Source organism: Dromaius novaehollandiae, chromosome 8 (genome assembly GCF_036370855.1).
Source record: "Dromaius novaehollandiae isolate bDroNov1 chromosome 8, bDroNov1.hap1, whole genome shotgun sequence".
NCBI classification, from domain to species: domain Eukaryota; kingdom Metazoa; phylum Chordata; class Aves; order Casuariiformes; family Dromaiidae; genus Dromaius; species Dromaius novaehollandiae.
The window spans coordinates 22,493,317-22,510,847 of record NC_088105.1 but is presented as its reverse complement, the minus strand read 5'-3'; the positions used below and the strand labels follow the sequence as shown (position 1 = coordinate 22,510,847).

Genomic DNA, 17,531 nt, shown 5'->3' with positions numbered 1-17,531 from the left:
ATTTCATGCTGTTTTATGCCTGCTGATTCTATTGGAGTTGTACCTTTTTTATACCAGTTAGAGGGAGATGTACAATAATTCAGCAAGACAGTGATTATTTGATGCAGCAGTTCCCCTCACCTGAAGAAAATAAACTGTTGTCCATAGATCCAAGGGTGTAAGGTTAAGGTGGGATATTCTCCAAATGGGGGAATAATGACTGTAAGTATTAAAGACAGCAACACAAAACTAGCAGGCAGAACAACCTGCAGGGAACATGAAAACATCACACTAAGTTACAAATATGCTCTATATTGACACCATACGCAGCTCAGAATATATATAAACAAAGGAGGGACAGCAGGAGCACATGGATCAAACCTGGTTTACCTCCCACACACCAACGATTTAATTGCCAATGCTTTCAGTTAAGATTCTGGTTGTTGCTGAGCTGTATTGTGTTAGAAAGAACATATTGGGCTAGTAGTGACTGAATTATGAACTTGGTGAGGGTGACAGACTCTGGGCAGAAAGAAAGAATAAACGGCAGAACAGCTGGAACCATAATTAGAACAGCCTTCACAAGGACACTGTTACTCATTAGCAGCACCTCTGTTGCCTTGCATAGGGATGCTATTAGGAAAGACAGTGTTGAGAACGTTGTGGGAAAGAGTCAAGAACAGCAACAGTGAGTCAATACCTGGGATAGGAAGTCCTTGCGGCTGCGGGTAGCATGATGGAAGCGTTTGATGAGCAGTGCTTTGATCTGCTGACGTACAAGCTGAAAACCTTTATACTGCCGGGACCCTTTGCCTTCATTTCCATCTCCTGCTATGCTCACTGGCATTCGAGAAGCGTCATTGGTTTCTAGTGGGGTTTGTTCAGCTGCATTGTTCTCAGTAGACATTTTGCCCAGAGTAGAACTGTTTACTTGAGCACCTCCTACATTAGGAAATGTAGTTAATAATAGGAATTGTCCTGATGAAAAGGGACTGAGAAGACACTTAATCCCCTATACATGAAGGCAGCACAAACATTTCAACAAGCTTCAAATTTTAACAAATGTGTATGTCCCGTCATGCATTGCTTTAATTACAAGTGTTGTAGTATGGCTGTATCCAGTGGCATCATGTAGGTAACACTCCTCTTACTCAGCAGGATAAAAAAGATAATCATGTGTGTACTTTATGGACTGATGGTCAGCAAAGCATTTCATACTCAGACTACTAAAACCATCGACACACTGGGGACTTGACGTTCCATTTTTATTTACAGAGTTAAGGATCTGATCCAATCCACATAAAAGTCTCTGCCGACTTCAACTGTTTTCTCAGATACCATGACAGGCCCTAAAAATAGACATTTGCTGACCAATGTATTTTGACAAGAACACCATACAAGGACTGACAGTTCTCACTCTTCTTTACTAGGCATTCAGTATACAGAACAGCCCCAGGAAAAGTTTGTCAATATTCATGGATCTCTACCTGCTTTCTGCATTCCAGGGTCAGCTTCTGCTGTGACCTTTAGGAAAACCTGCCACAGACAAACACATTTCCAGATTAGGAATAGTACAGGTGCTGACCTCTGAAACACTATATACTATCTTTTAATGAGAGACTTTAAAAATAATTTTGGACATCTTTTCAGTACTCCTGCTTATTACAAAACCAGAGGTCTCTTATGAAATATCTCAGAAAACAAAGAAAGGAACAAACTAGATACTAAGATACAAAGACAGACAGATTTGAGGACACTGAGTCATGGTCCATAAGGCTAACATGCAGTCAGACTTGAATCCTTTCTCTGTGCCCATCCCAAAGACTTCGTGTCACAGCTAATGTGACTAGGTTTTGCTGGGCATATGAGGAATGAGTAAGATTCTACACTTAAGAACAGGAATACTCTCAGAAAACATTTTGGGGACTGATGGTAAGATCGGCAAATATTTTAATGTGTCTGTTACCTCTTCAAGTGGTGTATCTGAAACTCCAAAGCTGCTCAGTCCCAGGTCATCCAACGTCTCCTCCAGCTCTCTGAAGAGACTGGCATAAGATCGCTGTTTAAAGTGTTTATTGGGCAAAAGGTAAATCAGTTCCTGACCAATGCTTTCAATTAATTTTGCTTCTGGGATATGATGATGAATTATTTCTGCTAGCTCATTCAGATCTCCTGTGAAAAGTCAAAACAGTGTTTAAAGAATGAATATTTAACCATTCTGGGAATGATTTCAAAAGGTGGTGTTTGTACTATACAATTTTGGGACTATTTTATTACATAACTCACAGATATCTCAGTTAATTCTCTACTAGACTTGACCTTGTTGTTAGTTATGGCTCTGGAACTATGCAGCAGGAAACTATTTGAGGTTTGTTGGTAAAGCACAAGAAATCTTCAGGAACATCTGCTTAAGTTCTTTTGGGTAGAAAAGCCAAAGACTACTTCTGAGAGAACCAGTTTCCTTCGCTCTAGTTCAGTTTTCATTACCAAATTGCACATTGGTGCAGAAGAGTTCAAAACTTGGTCTATACTTAAGCAGCACCCAAACTTCCAGTTCAGCATCTGCACCTTAGATCACATATACATTAAAAAGGGGGAACGGTAAGCAAAAGCCCAAACAAACCTTACCAAATTCATGTTACAATAAAATACAGGTATTAGAGACAAGTGCTGGAAAAGGAGGCCTTGGCAGCAGTGATCTGTAAGATGAGAGCACCACACAACAGGAGACATAGCTGAGTGCTGGAATGCCAAACCATCCCACTTCTTACCATCCAGTTCCTGCTCTGGAGCACCTTCTTTGTCCCTGCATGTACAGCTGGAGCAGGAGCAGGAGCACTGAGATCCACAGCTACAGAGGGACTAGCATGGACAAGCAACAGATACAAAGATGAAAGTGCTTCAGATAAATGCAAAACAGGATGTAAGGGCTGTCAGCCTTTGAACAGCTTGCGTCAGTGAAAAATGTGTCATATCTGGAGCATCTTGAACATATTACACTGAGATTCAACGTCATCCGAGGACTGAATTAAGCAGTGCAGAAAACAAATTGATCTGCACAAAGTGTATCTGCCCATTCTAAGTTACACACAAATAGCCAGGGAAATGCAACTAGCAGTGGCCATGCATATACAAATCACGTTTCTACTAAAACTGAAAGTGCCAGTAGCAGCAGAAATACTCCAGATGCCTAATTCTCAAGCTGTGGGAAGCTGATTTATATATGGAGAAATACAGACTCTCCTAGTTTCTGAGCTAGTTACTAGAGAAAAACACATTTACATCCAGACTAGTGCAAAAGCCGGCATCAGAAAGACCCATGTACGGACAAAAGCAACTTGATACATAAATGTTTAAGCATACTTGACTGAACAGAATGAACTATAGACCACTGAGGACTTCATGTCTACTTATTATTTTCACCTGTCCTGATGAATACAAATTTATAAGGTCAGCAATTTATTACAGAGATTCTCATGTAGCCATATAATTTCATGAAGTGTCAAATTTTCTCATTTTCTTCTTCATTTTGAAGTCAGTTTTGTCCACAGCCACAAGCAGCACTTGTTTGCTTTCTACCTTGGTGCAGCACATGAATACATGTAAGTATTTTTCAGATTATATGTACGGGGAGGGAGCAGCATACTTACTGCATCCCTTCCACTTCTGGTGCTTTTCATCTTGCGAACAAGGGTGAGATAGAAGCCAGATCCAAAGCAGTTCTTTAGGAAAACTGGAGAGCCTGAACAAAAGAGTTTCCCTTGGGATATGATGGCTACTCTGTCTCCAAGGATGTCTGCCTCATCCATATGATGGGTTGACAGGATGATGGTTCTGCCTAGGAGAAGGGACAAAGATGACTGTTCAAGGCATGGACCCTCTCACGAACTCAGAACTGTGCATAGTTTATGGCAATTAATGCAGGGTTTTCTCTGCACTACAGCCAGGTCTCAGATCTGCCTGCTCAGAGAATCTTGTTTGCATGTGTTCATATCCCAGCACCAGTGACCATTTACGCAGCAGACATGTGCAGTATCTATGACAGGTTTTTTAAAAAAATGGTTCCCTCCTGCAAACCTGTTACCTGAGCGATATTTTAGCAGAAGATCCCAGATAGATCGCCTGGAATATGGATCAACTCCAGAAGTGGGCTCATCCAAGACTACCACTTTTGCTTCACCAACGAAGGCAATGGCAACAGACAGTTTCCTCTGCATTCCACCTACCAGAGGACAGGGACACATCTGAGAGTCTGAGATGAGAGCTGCATACATGGCAGGGATGTGACGAACTCAGATTTTCAGGGTGAGGACAAACTGATCCAAGTAAAACAAAAACCATCCTTGACCAGAAATCTGTTTGTAAATTTTAATAGCTACTTTATAAAAGTTCAGAACAATTTGCTCTTCTTTATTATTATTATTTTTAGAGTGTTTCATATATGTGCTGCATTTTCCGGTTCTGGCCAGAAGCAATAGTAGGAAGATCTGGGATTTTTCATATTCTTATGTTAAATTGTCCAACTTTTACAGTTGCAAGCAGGACAAAGAAGTATAAGAACTCCTGGGTGTTTATTCAAATCAGCTTTTGAATATGAATGTGCAAACATGTCCATTATTAATATGCCCTTGCAAATACAGTACATACCATTTTGCCTTTAGAATTAAAGGAACTGTCCCTAAAAAAATAACACTGTATTCCAGAGTATTTGCCCAAAGAGTGGAGCAGCAAGGTGGTACAATATTTTATTTAACCTGAAAAATTAAAACATTGTATTTTGTTGTTTCTTATACTGACGGATGCATTTTTCGAGCAACTCATTAAAAAAATAGCCTTAAGTACATTTTGAACTTCTCCCATATTTATAAGCAGCAGAAGCTTTAGGGAGGGATTGTTCCATCTTTACTGTTTGTGCAGTCTTATTAAGGATCCCTTTGACAATAAAGACCTCCTCAGGGCACAGTGAGGTCGCAGGATATGGTCCCAGAGAACTCAGAAGATAATTACCCAAATAAAAAGAAAAGGCAGCAGAGAAAATTTTGAGAACCCCCTGGGCACCTGACAAATTCTGAGCCTCTTCATTCCTCTTATGGGTGAGGCCCATGTCTTCCAGCATCGTTTCCAGCTCTTGCTCAGCTTCATCTCTGGATCTCCCTTTCAGCTGGGCATAAAACAAGATGTGCTCTGCTACAGTAAGGCTGTAAAATCAGACAGAAAGGCATAACGCCAGTTTAAATGAATAAGCAGACTTCTTCCCAAATAGCAATAACTTCACTGTAGCTTTATCTTGCTGGAGGAGGAGGACTGCTTTATGCTGAGTCTGGATCATAGATACTCTTTCAGATCGACATACCTTACTGAGATCAGTAGGGTAGGCTCTCTCTCTGCCTTTTCAAAGCAGAACCTGCTACCAAAAGAACAAGTACAGTAGGTGTCAAACCATCCATTTAAAAATGGGAGTAAATGGGGTGCAAAATGGGAGCTCATGTGGGCAGCTGCATTGATCCCAGCTGCTGTTGGGATGAATAAAAACTGATGGTAATGAAGCTGGAAAACACCTGAGAAGGTGGTCAATGGTTAGGTGGTAGTGCAGCATGGGCACAAAAGTATCCTCTACTGCACTGTGGGCCCAGATTTTTCTAGGAAAAAAGTGGCCTAAATTATACTTCATGAATCCCCAGGCTGAAGTCTTACAATACTCCACACTGCAAGAGGAAACATCGATGTCAACAACAGTATCATTTTCTTTGGAAACCTCTTTGTTCTCAACTAAATGAAGCAGGAGAGTAAGAAATTTTGCTGGAGTAGGACAAACACCTATCCCACGGGAACGTTAAGAGCTGGAAGACAGCTTCTGCGATATATCCACCACCAAGAGAAACAACATAGGCTTTGGGGATATACCAAGCACGCAGACTAAGACCCTTGCTCTTAAAGCTGGTATAGACTGATACTTACTGATTGAATAAGATGTTGTATTGAGGGCACATGCCTAATCTCTGCCGAATGGAGTCCATGTGGGTTTGAATATTCAGGCCACCAATCAGCACAGTTCCAGAGGTCGGTGGGAACAAGCCTGTAAGTATCGACCTGGGAAAAAAAAATGAGCAAATTCCCACTCACTTCTGATAAATCAGGAAGATTCCTTGCGTAATCCCACTAGGTGGAGCATAGTGACTTCTTACTACGGGGCTTGATGAAACAACTCAAGTGGAAGCCATATGTATAAACTACTCTTGCCCTGCTAATATGTAACTTTTCGTACAACCTGTCTGCATGGTCCTGGCCTGCATTAGAAAATTGTTTCTGTCAGCCTGGTTTAAGCAAACTTTTCAGAGTAGTTTGTTAAGCATATTACCCCACCCCTACATACAGAGAGTCTACAATTAAACTCATTGGGACCAAGATACAGAAGCACTGTTTGAGGTCTGCATCCATGCTGACTGAGTCATGCCCTACACCTTTATCTGCTGTAAAATGGAAGGAGCCAAAACATTATCTTGCAAATAGGTGGAACCTGGTACTGGATTTGGATGAGTAATGGATTTTTCAGTTCTGGAAATTTTAAAGCAATAGAATTTTTTGTTTGTGGAATAAAAAAAATCAAATTTATAAAAATTTCAGCAGATTGCAATGTTTTTGCTTTGGGTCAAACATATTTCCTGCAGAACAACTTAAAATAAGTTAAAAAGTACATTTCAAATAAAAAGTCTTTTTCGATTTAGAAACTTAAGTTCTGGTTAAACAGTTTAGAAACAGTTCAACTGGGAAACATCACAGTGACAAACATCAGTTCTTTCAATCTTTAGTGGAATTGTTACAAACTCATGAAAAGTCTTGTTCACTAATGAATCCTACTTTGTTGAATAAAGTTTTTGATAGAAAACATTCCATGTATTGTATAAAGAAAACTGAACATTCCAAAAGCTTGGCTTCCTGAGACTCTAGCTTTGTAGGACTAAAGGAACATTTTAAATCTGGGTGTGGATCTTGCATACAGGTAACCATTTTATCTAAACAGCATCTCACACCAGTTGGGGCTATATTACATACTCCTTTGCACACAGGCCAGGAAACGTGACTGGTTCAAAGCCAGTTAGACAGAGAAATCAAGACTATATAGACTGTGCTGGCTTTCATATCTTCAGCTCTTTCAGCCAGAAATTCTCCTCCCAGTTCACCTATTGGGAGTTTGACCATGTAAAATGTGCTTTTGTGGAGAGAATTGCTTCCTCCTCTCCAGACTTTATACTTTCACTTGTTACTGTTATGCATTTCTTTCATCCTAGGGCTTTAGCTAGTCCAGAATATCTTCTTTTGTGTAGAGGCAGCATTTCCCTGTCTGGAAAAAAACTTGATGTTGTGTGTCAAACCAGCTGCAGGGGTGGTAGAGTGATAAGGAAAGAGTGAAGAGAGCAGGCCTCAGGACAGAGCAATAGGGCACTGCCCTGGATTTGCTTCTTCTAAAATACGCACTTACATGGTAGTTGTCTTTCCTGCTCCATTGTGACCAAGGAAGGCTGTTATTTGGCCCTCGTAAAAAGTAATATTCATCCCATCTACTGCTGGCTTGGACCTGCTCGCAAAAATCTTCACCAGGTTCTCAATGCATACTCCTGGAATCAATCCTGTTGGCTCAGGCTCGAAGAAGGTATTTACTTGAAAGGCAAGAAAACAAGAATGAAAAAAGAATAATAGGCTATGTTTTGATGCTTGCTTTCTGGATGACTCATCATTAAGAGCAGAGACAACGGTACAGTCCCAGTAAAATATAGCATTATGTGCCAGGGCCAGATTCTCCAGTCACACCAGTATCAAACTGGCAAGACTACTAACTGCAGAACAATTTATTCAGACTCACCATGCTATCCATGAAAGGCGAAACAGAGCTCAGAATCGTAATGGTCTGTGGAGAGGTAACCCACTGGATCAGGTGAAGCTAACATGCTTTCTATTTTTATTGTGTAGCAGAAAGATTATTTTGGGACAGTTTTCTGTAAACAATTAGATAGGCTGAGAGATTACATTAAACGAACAGCAGGTTGCCTTTCCAGCCGTGCTGAAATCTGCCATTCAAATCATCTGCCCAGCTGTGCATTCTTTTAACATGATGCTTTAAAAAAAATAACATTTGTCTTTAATCCTAGTAGGTGAAATTTACTCCCTTGCTGAGGCCAGCTCAAGATTTAGGCAGTATCGAGCATGAGCTTTACATGGAATGGCTTTCTCTCAGGATTAAAAATGCATTATTTTAAATATCACCATCAGGATGTTTTATTGCATCAGCTTCTAGACAAAACAAACTTCCTTTGAACTAAATGAAGCCCTTGGGCAATGTGAATTACGGGGAGTTGAGAAATTTAAACTAAAGACCCTGTCCACTTTTGTTTACACAAAATGCTTAAAGCTTTGTAGGGTGACTTGTTTTGCAAATGCAGTTTACTTAATTGTTCAGCACCCAGCAGGCCTGTGTGGAGAGCAGCCAATACCATCTGGGTGAAAGCCTCACCTCCATCAGTGGCTGGTATGACTCTGTCATAAACAATGCCAGGGAAAAAGTCCCAAATACGCTGCATATGAGAGCGCTGCACATACCACAGTGCAGCTGAAATCACTGGTCTAGATTGGACAGCTTTATTTTAAACGAAATGATGCTTATGACAGACCTTTCTTTTGCTTTGTAAAGCAATCTAGATTTCCTTGCACCTCAGTGGATCAAATACAAATTTCCCTGAATTCACAGAAGTTGAGATGAAAGCTGGCTAGATACTTCTGCATATATGGGAAACTGAGGTACCATCCTGGCTCTTAGATGTACCATGAGTTCAGTTCTCATTTGCCTGCAAGGCTTATTAATAAGTTCTGAGGGAAATGCTCTGATAGCTTCCCCTAATACCGGCTTTGCATCACCTGCATAGAAGTAGAGGGGTTAGTTCCCTTTTTTGTGGTGATCCACATTTTTATTCTGATGCTATTCCTTCCATGCAGCTCTGGGCCATCCAGGTCATTCTTCAGAGGTGGCAGCATTTGTGGGGGGTATTGATGTGGGTTTTCATGAAAGCTCTGCTTAAAGCATAGCAAGCAGTTAGGACAGATTTATAGTGTTTTTGCCCTGTACTAGCATTAGACTGCGCTAGAGTTAAGCCCTTAGAACCAGTCTCCAGTTCCCATCTCACTCACTGGAGCCAGCTCTTACACGAAGCTCTTTTGGTAACTGTGTCCTTAAGCTACACCAGGTCTACTCTCAGCTTCTTCACATGCCTTGCAGTTCCTCTGTGGCTCGTTGAAGGGGAAGGCAAGCTTTTTTTTTGTGCAGTGACAGGTAAATCCCTACTTCTGTGGTTGTGGAGCAGCTGGAACTTGGGAGCTGATGAGCACAGCACCACAAAGATAAAGCAGTGCTAGGAGAAGATTGGCTAAAGTAACCTTTGCCCTCTGCCTGTCTTGTTTCTTTTGAAGTCCTGTCCTGCTTCCATTCACCCTGAATGCATGTTTTCAGTGCCTACGTGAGGAGCTCTGATGACCCTACTTTTATCTCCAGCTTTTCAAAAGACTCAGAGTGAGCCCACAGCTGTCTGTAGCTGCTTTTGCTACAGAATCCACATGCATTCCTCTGACTATCACATGCAGAAAACTCCTCTGGCTCCCCACAAAAGAGACGTTGGCACTTGTAAACAAGGCAGGTCATTCAGGAATTCTTAGGTGGTGTCTAATGTCAGCGTTAGAAAAGGCTGCAGACAGACACACAGAACACTTCAGATAAATCCCTTTGAAACCAGCCTTTCCCTACAGATGCAAGACATGCTGAAGATAGGCGAAAAGGGGAACGGGAAGGAATAACATTCCTCTCAGCATAAGTATTTGTATTGAAGTCATGGCTCTGTTCAACCCTAGGAAGTCAATGTGCATGTCTCTGAGGCTTTTCCTAGCAAGAACACTAATTTGCTATAGAGACGACCTGCATTTTCACCATAAAAAAAAAGCTACAGAGCACTCCTGGAGGATAACTGTCTTAATGGTGATAGCTAAAAAAAATTCTGAGGGATTGTGAATGTACAAAATGAAAACCTTACGAATGTAATTGTGAACTTAAGAGGGTATTGGGGAGTCAGTGTCTCTCCTAAGCTTAGCTCTGGCAGTCACATACCCTTGGCAAAACTCAGACTATCCCCTGCTGAACTGCAGTGAAACACCAGCTGCAGTACAACTGAGTGCCTCCTGCAGGGACAGCACTGCCACACTACAGTGTCAGGAGGAGAGATACTGCCAGGAGAGTATGACACTACTCCACACTTTTATGGAGAAACTAAGGCTAATATCTGTAGCCTACTAAACTCTTATAGGTTTTTCTGCAATCACTCCTACATCCAGGTTGTTACAAAGCACAATGACTATAATACCTGAGAAGTACTCAGATCGCTCTCTCTCCTTACTATTCATTTCATCTTTGTCCTGGACATCTGCCTTAGGCTTCCCCTGCTCGCCGGGTTGCTTTTTTCGTTTGTGTTTACATTGTTTGTTTTTACCATCCTTCTGCCCCTGGCTGCCACTCTTTTCTTCTGGCTTTTCAGGTTCTTCAGATTTCTCTGTTCTGCTTTCATTTTTTTCTCCTTCCATGGCCTTCTGGTCCACACAGCCTTCTGATTTTGGACTTTTTTCTACATAAACCAAAAGTAACCAACATTTAACCAAACAAAATTTAATTTCCCCTTATCCCCTATCTTTAATATCCCCTTATATCTAGAGCTGCTTTGGGAAAAAGGAGGTAGTCCTAATTCTCCAAGAGCATTAATCAAAGCGCTTTACTCAAGTTAGGAACATAGCACTTGAGGCCATCTAATTTAAAATCTAATTCTTAGTAGTTGGGAAGAGGACTAAGAAATTTGCAATTATAGGCCCAGAGTAGAGGCTGCTTACTAATACTAGGTACATTTTTTTTTATATATTATATTCTCCCCATGCAGCTCCAGACTATGTTTTTCACCACACTGACAGAAAGGCCAAAGAAATATTTCCCAGCCTGACAGGGAGTGAGAAGAAAAAATCCAAATGAAAGTTAAGTGAAAAGCACACTGCTGCTCAGGTTGAGAGACTATCTCCAGACCAGAGTAAATGAATCGGTGTCAACTTCTGTAGAATAATTTCTAGCTTCCCAGCTTGGTTTTAGATTTTGCTGCCAAGAAGGAAAATACTCACACAAAGTCACTAACAAGGACAGGCTTGAAGTAGGAAGAAGAATGATGAAGAGGAAGCCACTGAAGGAACAGTTTACATAACAGATGCAAGCTTGTAGCCTAGAATGCAACTAGCACATTGCAATTTATCAGATGGCCTAGGATTTAATTTTGTTGTGGCATTTCACCATAACTTTCTGCTATCAGAAATTTTAACCCATAAAACCTTATGAAATTCCCTGGTGAACAAACAGCAATAAAACAAGTTTGCCTAGTCCTAAAACTGACAAAATGGGGGCTACAGAAGTGCACTGATAGAATTACATTTTTTAAAGCACCAGGATAATTAACCAGCTTAATTCCATTTTCAGCCTTGCATTTAATTTATCTGACATTTTCATGTTCTGTTTTCTTCCCAACATGTTAACCAGTTACAATAAATGAAGAAAATACTTTGTGTTATTTGAAGGAAAAATACAAGTTGAGAAAAGTTCTACAGCTGTTCATGTAATCTGAGGTATTGAAGAGTCCTAATGCTTCCAGTAGGTAAGTATCATGTGCCTCCTACAAAGGAATTCATCAGATAGAGATGATCTTTCTAATTGTCCCTGCCTGAGAAAACCCAAGGAGATGCTTTGCAGAAGAAACATTGAAATAAGACAGATCAAATTCTTATTAATGAGTTTCAGCATGCTCCGAGGTTAGACAAGATAATCATAGAATAATTTAGACTAGAAGGGACTTCTGAAGGTCGCCAGTTCAATCCTCAAGAAGACGGCCAGCTTAAAACAGGCTGCTTTAAGTTTGTTTGCCTTGTCCAATTAAGTTCTGACCATCTCCAATGATATAGATATCACCACCTCTCTAGTCAACCTGTTCCAGTGTTTGACTACCTTCACAGTGAAGAATTTTTTTTCTTATTTTGAATCTGTTTTCCAGCTTATATCCATTGCTTCTCATCCTTCCACTGGGCACCCCGATGAAGTTTGTCTCTACCTTCTCCATCAGGTAGGTATAAACAGCAATATCTCCACTTAGCCTTCTCTTCTTAAGGCTGGGAAGATACAGCACTCTCAGCATGTCCTTGTATGCCAAAAGCTCCAGCTTCCTAATCATCTTGGTGGATCTTCACTGAGTTTCCTCCAGTAAATCAATGTCTTCCTTGCACTGGAGAGGCTCAAACTGGACAACACAATACACCAGATGCAGTCTCACAAATCTGACCAGAATAATCACTTCCCTTGAACCACTGGCTACACTCTTACTCATATAGCTCAGGATGTAGTTGGCCTTCTTTGCTGCAAATTTTGCTGATGGCTCATGTTCAACATGTTGTCCACCAGGCCTTTTCTACAAAGCTGCTTGCCAGCCAATTGGTGCCCAGCCTGTACTGTCATGTGGGGTTATTTCCTCCTAAACACAGTACTATGCATTTGCTTTTTTTGAACCTCACGAGGTTCCTGTCAATCCATTTCTCCAGCCTGTCAAGGTCCCTCTGAATATCTGCCCTATACTCTAGTGTTCTCTGCAGTTTGGTATCTTCCACAAACTTGCTGTGAGTGCACTGTACCCCATCATCCAGATCACAAATAAAGGCACTAAACGGTACTGACCCCAGTGTCAGTCCTTAAAAGATGCCACTAATAACTGGCCTCCAGTTGGACTTTGCACTGCTGATCACAATCCTTCAGGCCCAGCAGTCCATTCTATTTTCTACCCACCTTATCCTCCATTTATCCAGTCTGCATCTCACCAATTTGGCTATCAGAATACTATAGGAATATATGCTAAAGACCTAGCTAAAGTCAAGTGAAATAACATCCACTGTTCTCCTCTTGTCCAATGAGCCAGTCATCTCACCACAGAAAACAATCAGACTGGTTAGGCACAATTTGTTCTTGGTAAATCACGTTGGCTGTTTCCAACCATCTTGTCCCTCACGTGCTTGGGAATGGCTTCCAGAAGGATTTGCCTCACAATCTTACTAGGGACTGAGGCTGGGCTGACCAGCTTGTAATTCCTCAGATTATTCTTCCTATACTTCTTGAAGATGGGTGTGACATTTGCCCTTTTTCAGTCTTCAGGAACCTCCCCCACTCACCAGGACATTTCAAAGAGGAGAGTGGCCTCACAGTGACATTGACCAGCTCCTTCAGCATCCATGGATTTGTGCATGACCATATAAAACATTCCATTTCTTGCAGATAAGAGAAACTTAGGGTTCCTAGCACCACTAGAGCTTGTAATTCATCATTCATATCAGCGAAGCTTCAAAACTTTTTTCAGCCTGGAAAAATAAACTGCTGCTCACAGTGAAGTTACATGAGGCAGCTGGAGGTGATATGAAAGGTTACCTCTGCTGAAAGGTAGGGGCCTTGTGGCCTTCCCACCCATCTTCCCATGCTGCCCTACTCCTACCACCTGCTTTATGCCAGCTCTGGAGGTCTTCAGAAACTTCTGTGCGCTAATTCAACTCTCAAATCTGACAGAAAAATTACCTAGCAAAGTAGTGGATAGTTTTCTGCTTGGTGAAGCAGTTCACTGAAAGTTCTGATAAATGCCAAAGCTAGTGGAAGGGCAGCAATGGGACAGAGCTAGGATGGGAGCTGAGGAAGGTACTGCAAGATCTCTCCGTTTTTCTCAATAGTGAACTATTAGATCAGCTCAGCTATCTGATATAACATCACCTACTGAATGAACTCCAGGCTTCACTTAGGCAAAATGTTTTATCCAACCAATCTAAAAAATGCTAATAAAAGCTCATAATACAAAAACTTGACAATAAAACAGAAGCCATTAGTTTTTCTGTTGCTGACCTCTGTGAGCAACTAAATTTCTGGGGGGCTTACAAGCCTTCTCATGTCCTTTAGTTTGAGTACTAAGAAATTTTGTGCCCCTTGTATTGGAAATATATTACAGAGCACACAGAACATGTGAGGCATTAAGTTCAATCAGAAAATGGAAATCTTTTCCTGCTAAAGGTTAGAGTTATCCTAAGTAACTAGAAAATGTTAAAACCCTGTAGGTAATTCTGTTCTCCAACTTTGAGATATTCAAAGAAGCTCTGGTGCAGGATCTACCCAAATTCCTTGGAAAGTCAATGAGATGTAGTGGCTGACATCTTATTTGGGTCTTTGGAAGTTCTTCCATTCATCTGTAAACATGCTCCAAGTCCTCCTTTGTCTCTCTCCTCCTTCCTACAAGATCAAATTCTAATCTGATAGGCAGCAGAAGTAAAGCAGAAGTAAAACAGATGTAGATAACAGAGTCCATAATATCTAGAAAAGTCTCTATTTTGAATACCATCAGAGCAAGTCTAAAGGGAAAGGTGCTCATTCCCTTAGAATGCACCAAAATGCAAAACCTCTTCAAAGAAAACAATGCTACAGTCTCCTCCTTTTTCATCAAAATACATGAGCAGTGGATGTAATATCAGCATGTTACAGAGGATTAACTCCCTGCTAGTCTAGAAGCATCGTCCTGAGATGAGACTGCCTTGACAGTGGTCTGTCAGAGCTGATGAAAGATAAGGGTGGTAATGAAAAGACTCACATTCATCTGTCATTTTGATTGGTTTCATTGTTACCCTGTAAATATAAGACAGGTTCCAAAACACCACCTTCAGAAAGCATCTATTCCAGACATTAATCATCATTCGGTTTAATTTCTATTCAAATAAAATCATCCAAATGTTGTTCTTAATTACTCCAACATCAAAGCACGGAAAAAATTCTGCAAAAGCAGGACTTTTGCACTCATTGAAGTTGGTGCAAGGGTGGTGTCAATTTAGATCTTGCCTACTGCTGTAAAAACCCAAAGGAAACAGAGTTAAATTAGTGTTAAGCTAGGTAGAAGAGAATCATGTTTAGAAGTATGGGGGAGCCCTTGTATAAGATCAGCATCACTCATTTCACTCAAATGCTGTCTTGGGCAATGAGAACTCCTTGACTGTCTCTAACTGTGTTGGTTAGAGAGTGAGGGCTTTGATGCTGCTTGTTAACCCTTGCTTTAGAGGCCCTCTCAGAGGGACAGTGACTCATCTCTAATAACTCTAATAATAGCAGGCCACTCCAAGTCCAAAGGCACCTGCCAAGATTCACAGCGTATGGCTATCTCTAATCTTTTCAGCAGCTCATATAATGGAAATGCCACGCAGTCACCTCTAAACAGAGCAGTGATTTTGAAGCTGTTCTGAATGCCGGCATTTTGAAAGAACTCACCATTAGCAATTGCTGTTTTCTCAGCTTTTGGGTGTCCAGAGCCAAGCCAGTAAGATTCCTGCAGAGGGAAATACCAAGGCTGTGGTAGCCCATAGTCCCCTAGAACAAAAATAAGTAGGTAAAGTGTACTTCATAACCACATTCCTCAGTGGGCACAGATTCATCTATGCAAAGCCTGAGCTATAATCGTAAACACTTCAGTTGCATCAGCAGTCATAGCATTGCATATGAGAAGGTCAAAACACCCACCAAGATCCTGGCAGAACAGATTTTATTTGCAATTTTTTTCTTGGATAAGAGTAAAACAAACACAAAAAGTGCAATCTGATCGGCCTTAAATTTTCTCAAGTAAAATGCGGTTTAATTAAGCTAGCTGCTACCTGGGGACAATCTGAATGCTTACCAACCAGGAAGTAGCTGCCAAGAGAGATCCTGGTCACTTAAGATGGGATCCCAGCCTCACTCAGTGATTTCCTTTTATGTCCCACTTAGCACCTGAGAGTCTCCATGAGTGAAAAGCTTATTGTATTTATACGTATTGCACTGGGCCTGACTTCACAGCTCGCAATAAGCAACTAAACAGAAAAAAGACTCTAGCTGATATTTCAACATACAGCTTTTTCCAGGAAAAAGCTTGTCTTAAACAGAAGTGGGGTCTGTTGGTCACAGGTTAATTCTGTTTTGAAAAGAGAAAGTACAATAGCATTATCAGTTACTGCTGGGCCAGATTCAGAGCTAGTGCAAGCCAACACTGCTTTCTTGGAATATCTTGATTTACAGAACTTAGGGATCTGACCTGCTATGTTTCAAACTGCCATCTTTGTGAGTCCAGATGTCCTTGGTCTTGTGTTACTTATTCAAAATAAGCAAAGGGAATTTGTGATGCTAACTGGTGGGTGGCTAGTTTTTCTATATTAAAAGACACTGTTTATGAAGGTGTCTGTTTATTTCTGACTTATGAAAAATATCCTGTACATTAAGCAACTGTACTCTCATTAAAGCACGCAAACACTGTCTGCATCCATAAGCAGTTTGCCTTGCACTTGTTATGGATTGGATTACACCCCTTTGAAGCGGGTGGCTAAAACAACTGCTGAACTCCATTATAGAGCAGAATGCTTAAGTAGCAAAAGGACCAGTCTGCCTAAGGGTGGCTGGATGCAGAGAAAACTTGAGTAGGAGCTGAACCGTATGGTTCAAAGGATTATCAAGGTAACTTGTATAGTAAGCTCAAAGACTTTGATTTGGTAGAGCAGGGAGAGAGACAGAGAGAGACAGAGAGAGACAGAGAGAGACAGAGAGAGACAGAGAGAGACAGAGAGAGACAGAGAGAGACAGAGAGAGACAGAGAGAGACAGAGAGAGACAGAGAGAGACAGAGAGAGACAGAGAGAGACAGAGAGAGACAGAGAGAGACAGAGAGAGACAGAGAGAGACAGAGAGAGACAGAGAGAGACAGAGGAATGTTAGGAGAAATTCCACAGAAACAGAGGACCATAAAGCCAAGGAGAGACTCAGAGCAAGTATTGGGAGGACTTAAAGTCACTGTATAAAGCTCTGGGAGACAGTACTTTTGTGTAAAGTGCTGGCTGAAAAAGAGACTTAACCGTGAGCAAAGAAACTCTCTCCTGTTGTTTAAATTCCTGTTGTGTTTGTAGGAAGAGGACATTGTCCATTCTTTATAACTAAACAGGGTTGCAATAAGGGCTTGTTCAAAAAGGGACTCTTAAGAAAGTTACTGCAAATTCACTTCTACAATAAATGTTACATTACATTAAACTTTTTTGTGAGGACACATTTCTTAAAAACTGAAAAAGGCATTAACTTGGTGTTGTATAGTTCACTTTGGAATGGAAACAAACAAAGCAGACTTAAGGCTACACTTTAATTCTGAATGAAAATATCCTAAGAGATCTAAAACAATTTAACAAATCCATATCTTTTCTTAACTTGGATTAACTATTCTAAGTGATAAGGGCAGACAAACAGAAGCATACCTGGTCTGTCATCAATTTTCTTTCATAGTTGAGAAAATCTGTAAGATCTCAAATTCTGAGTAACCACTCAAGCAAAAAAAAGGGGGGGGGGGAATCTTGCAGATAGCCATCTGCCAAGAAATACACTCTGGAGCTGCAATTCACATGTGGGAGTAGGAAATT

At 41.0% G+C, this 17,531-nt stretch overlaps 1 protein-coding gene across 1 annotated transcript in view; it reads right to left on the bottom strand.

Moving 5' to 3' along the window:
- Positions 1-17,531, bottom strand: part of ABCA4 (ATP binding cassette subfamily A member 4) — a 72,800-nt gene that overhangs the window by 23,069 nt on the left and 32,200 nt on the right. The window contains exons 17-28 of the mRNA XM_064515893.1: positions 15,374-15,472; positions 10,380-10,637; positions 7,460-7,637; positions 5,938-6,069; positions 5,038-5,177; positions 4,064-4,201; positions 3,630-3,817; positions 2,751-2,841; positions 1,946-2,151; positions 1,467-1,515; positions 680-921; positions 121-245 (exon numbers count right to left, since the gene is read on the bottom strand). Coding sequence (XP_064371963.1) covers positions 121-245; positions 680-921; positions 1,467-1,515; positions 1,946-2,151; positions 2,751-2,841; positions 3,630-3,817; positions 4,064-4,201; positions 5,038-5,177; positions 5,938-6,069; positions 7,460-7,637; positions 10,380-10,637; positions 15,374-15,472 — 1,846 coding nt within the window. The remainder of the gene's footprint in view (positions 1-120; positions 246-679; positions 922-1,466; positions 1,516-1,945; positions 2,152-2,750; positions 2,842-3,629; positions 3,818-4,063; positions 4,202-5,037; positions 5,178-5,937; positions 6,070-7,459; positions 7,638-10,379; positions 10,638-15,373; positions 15,473-17,531) is intronic.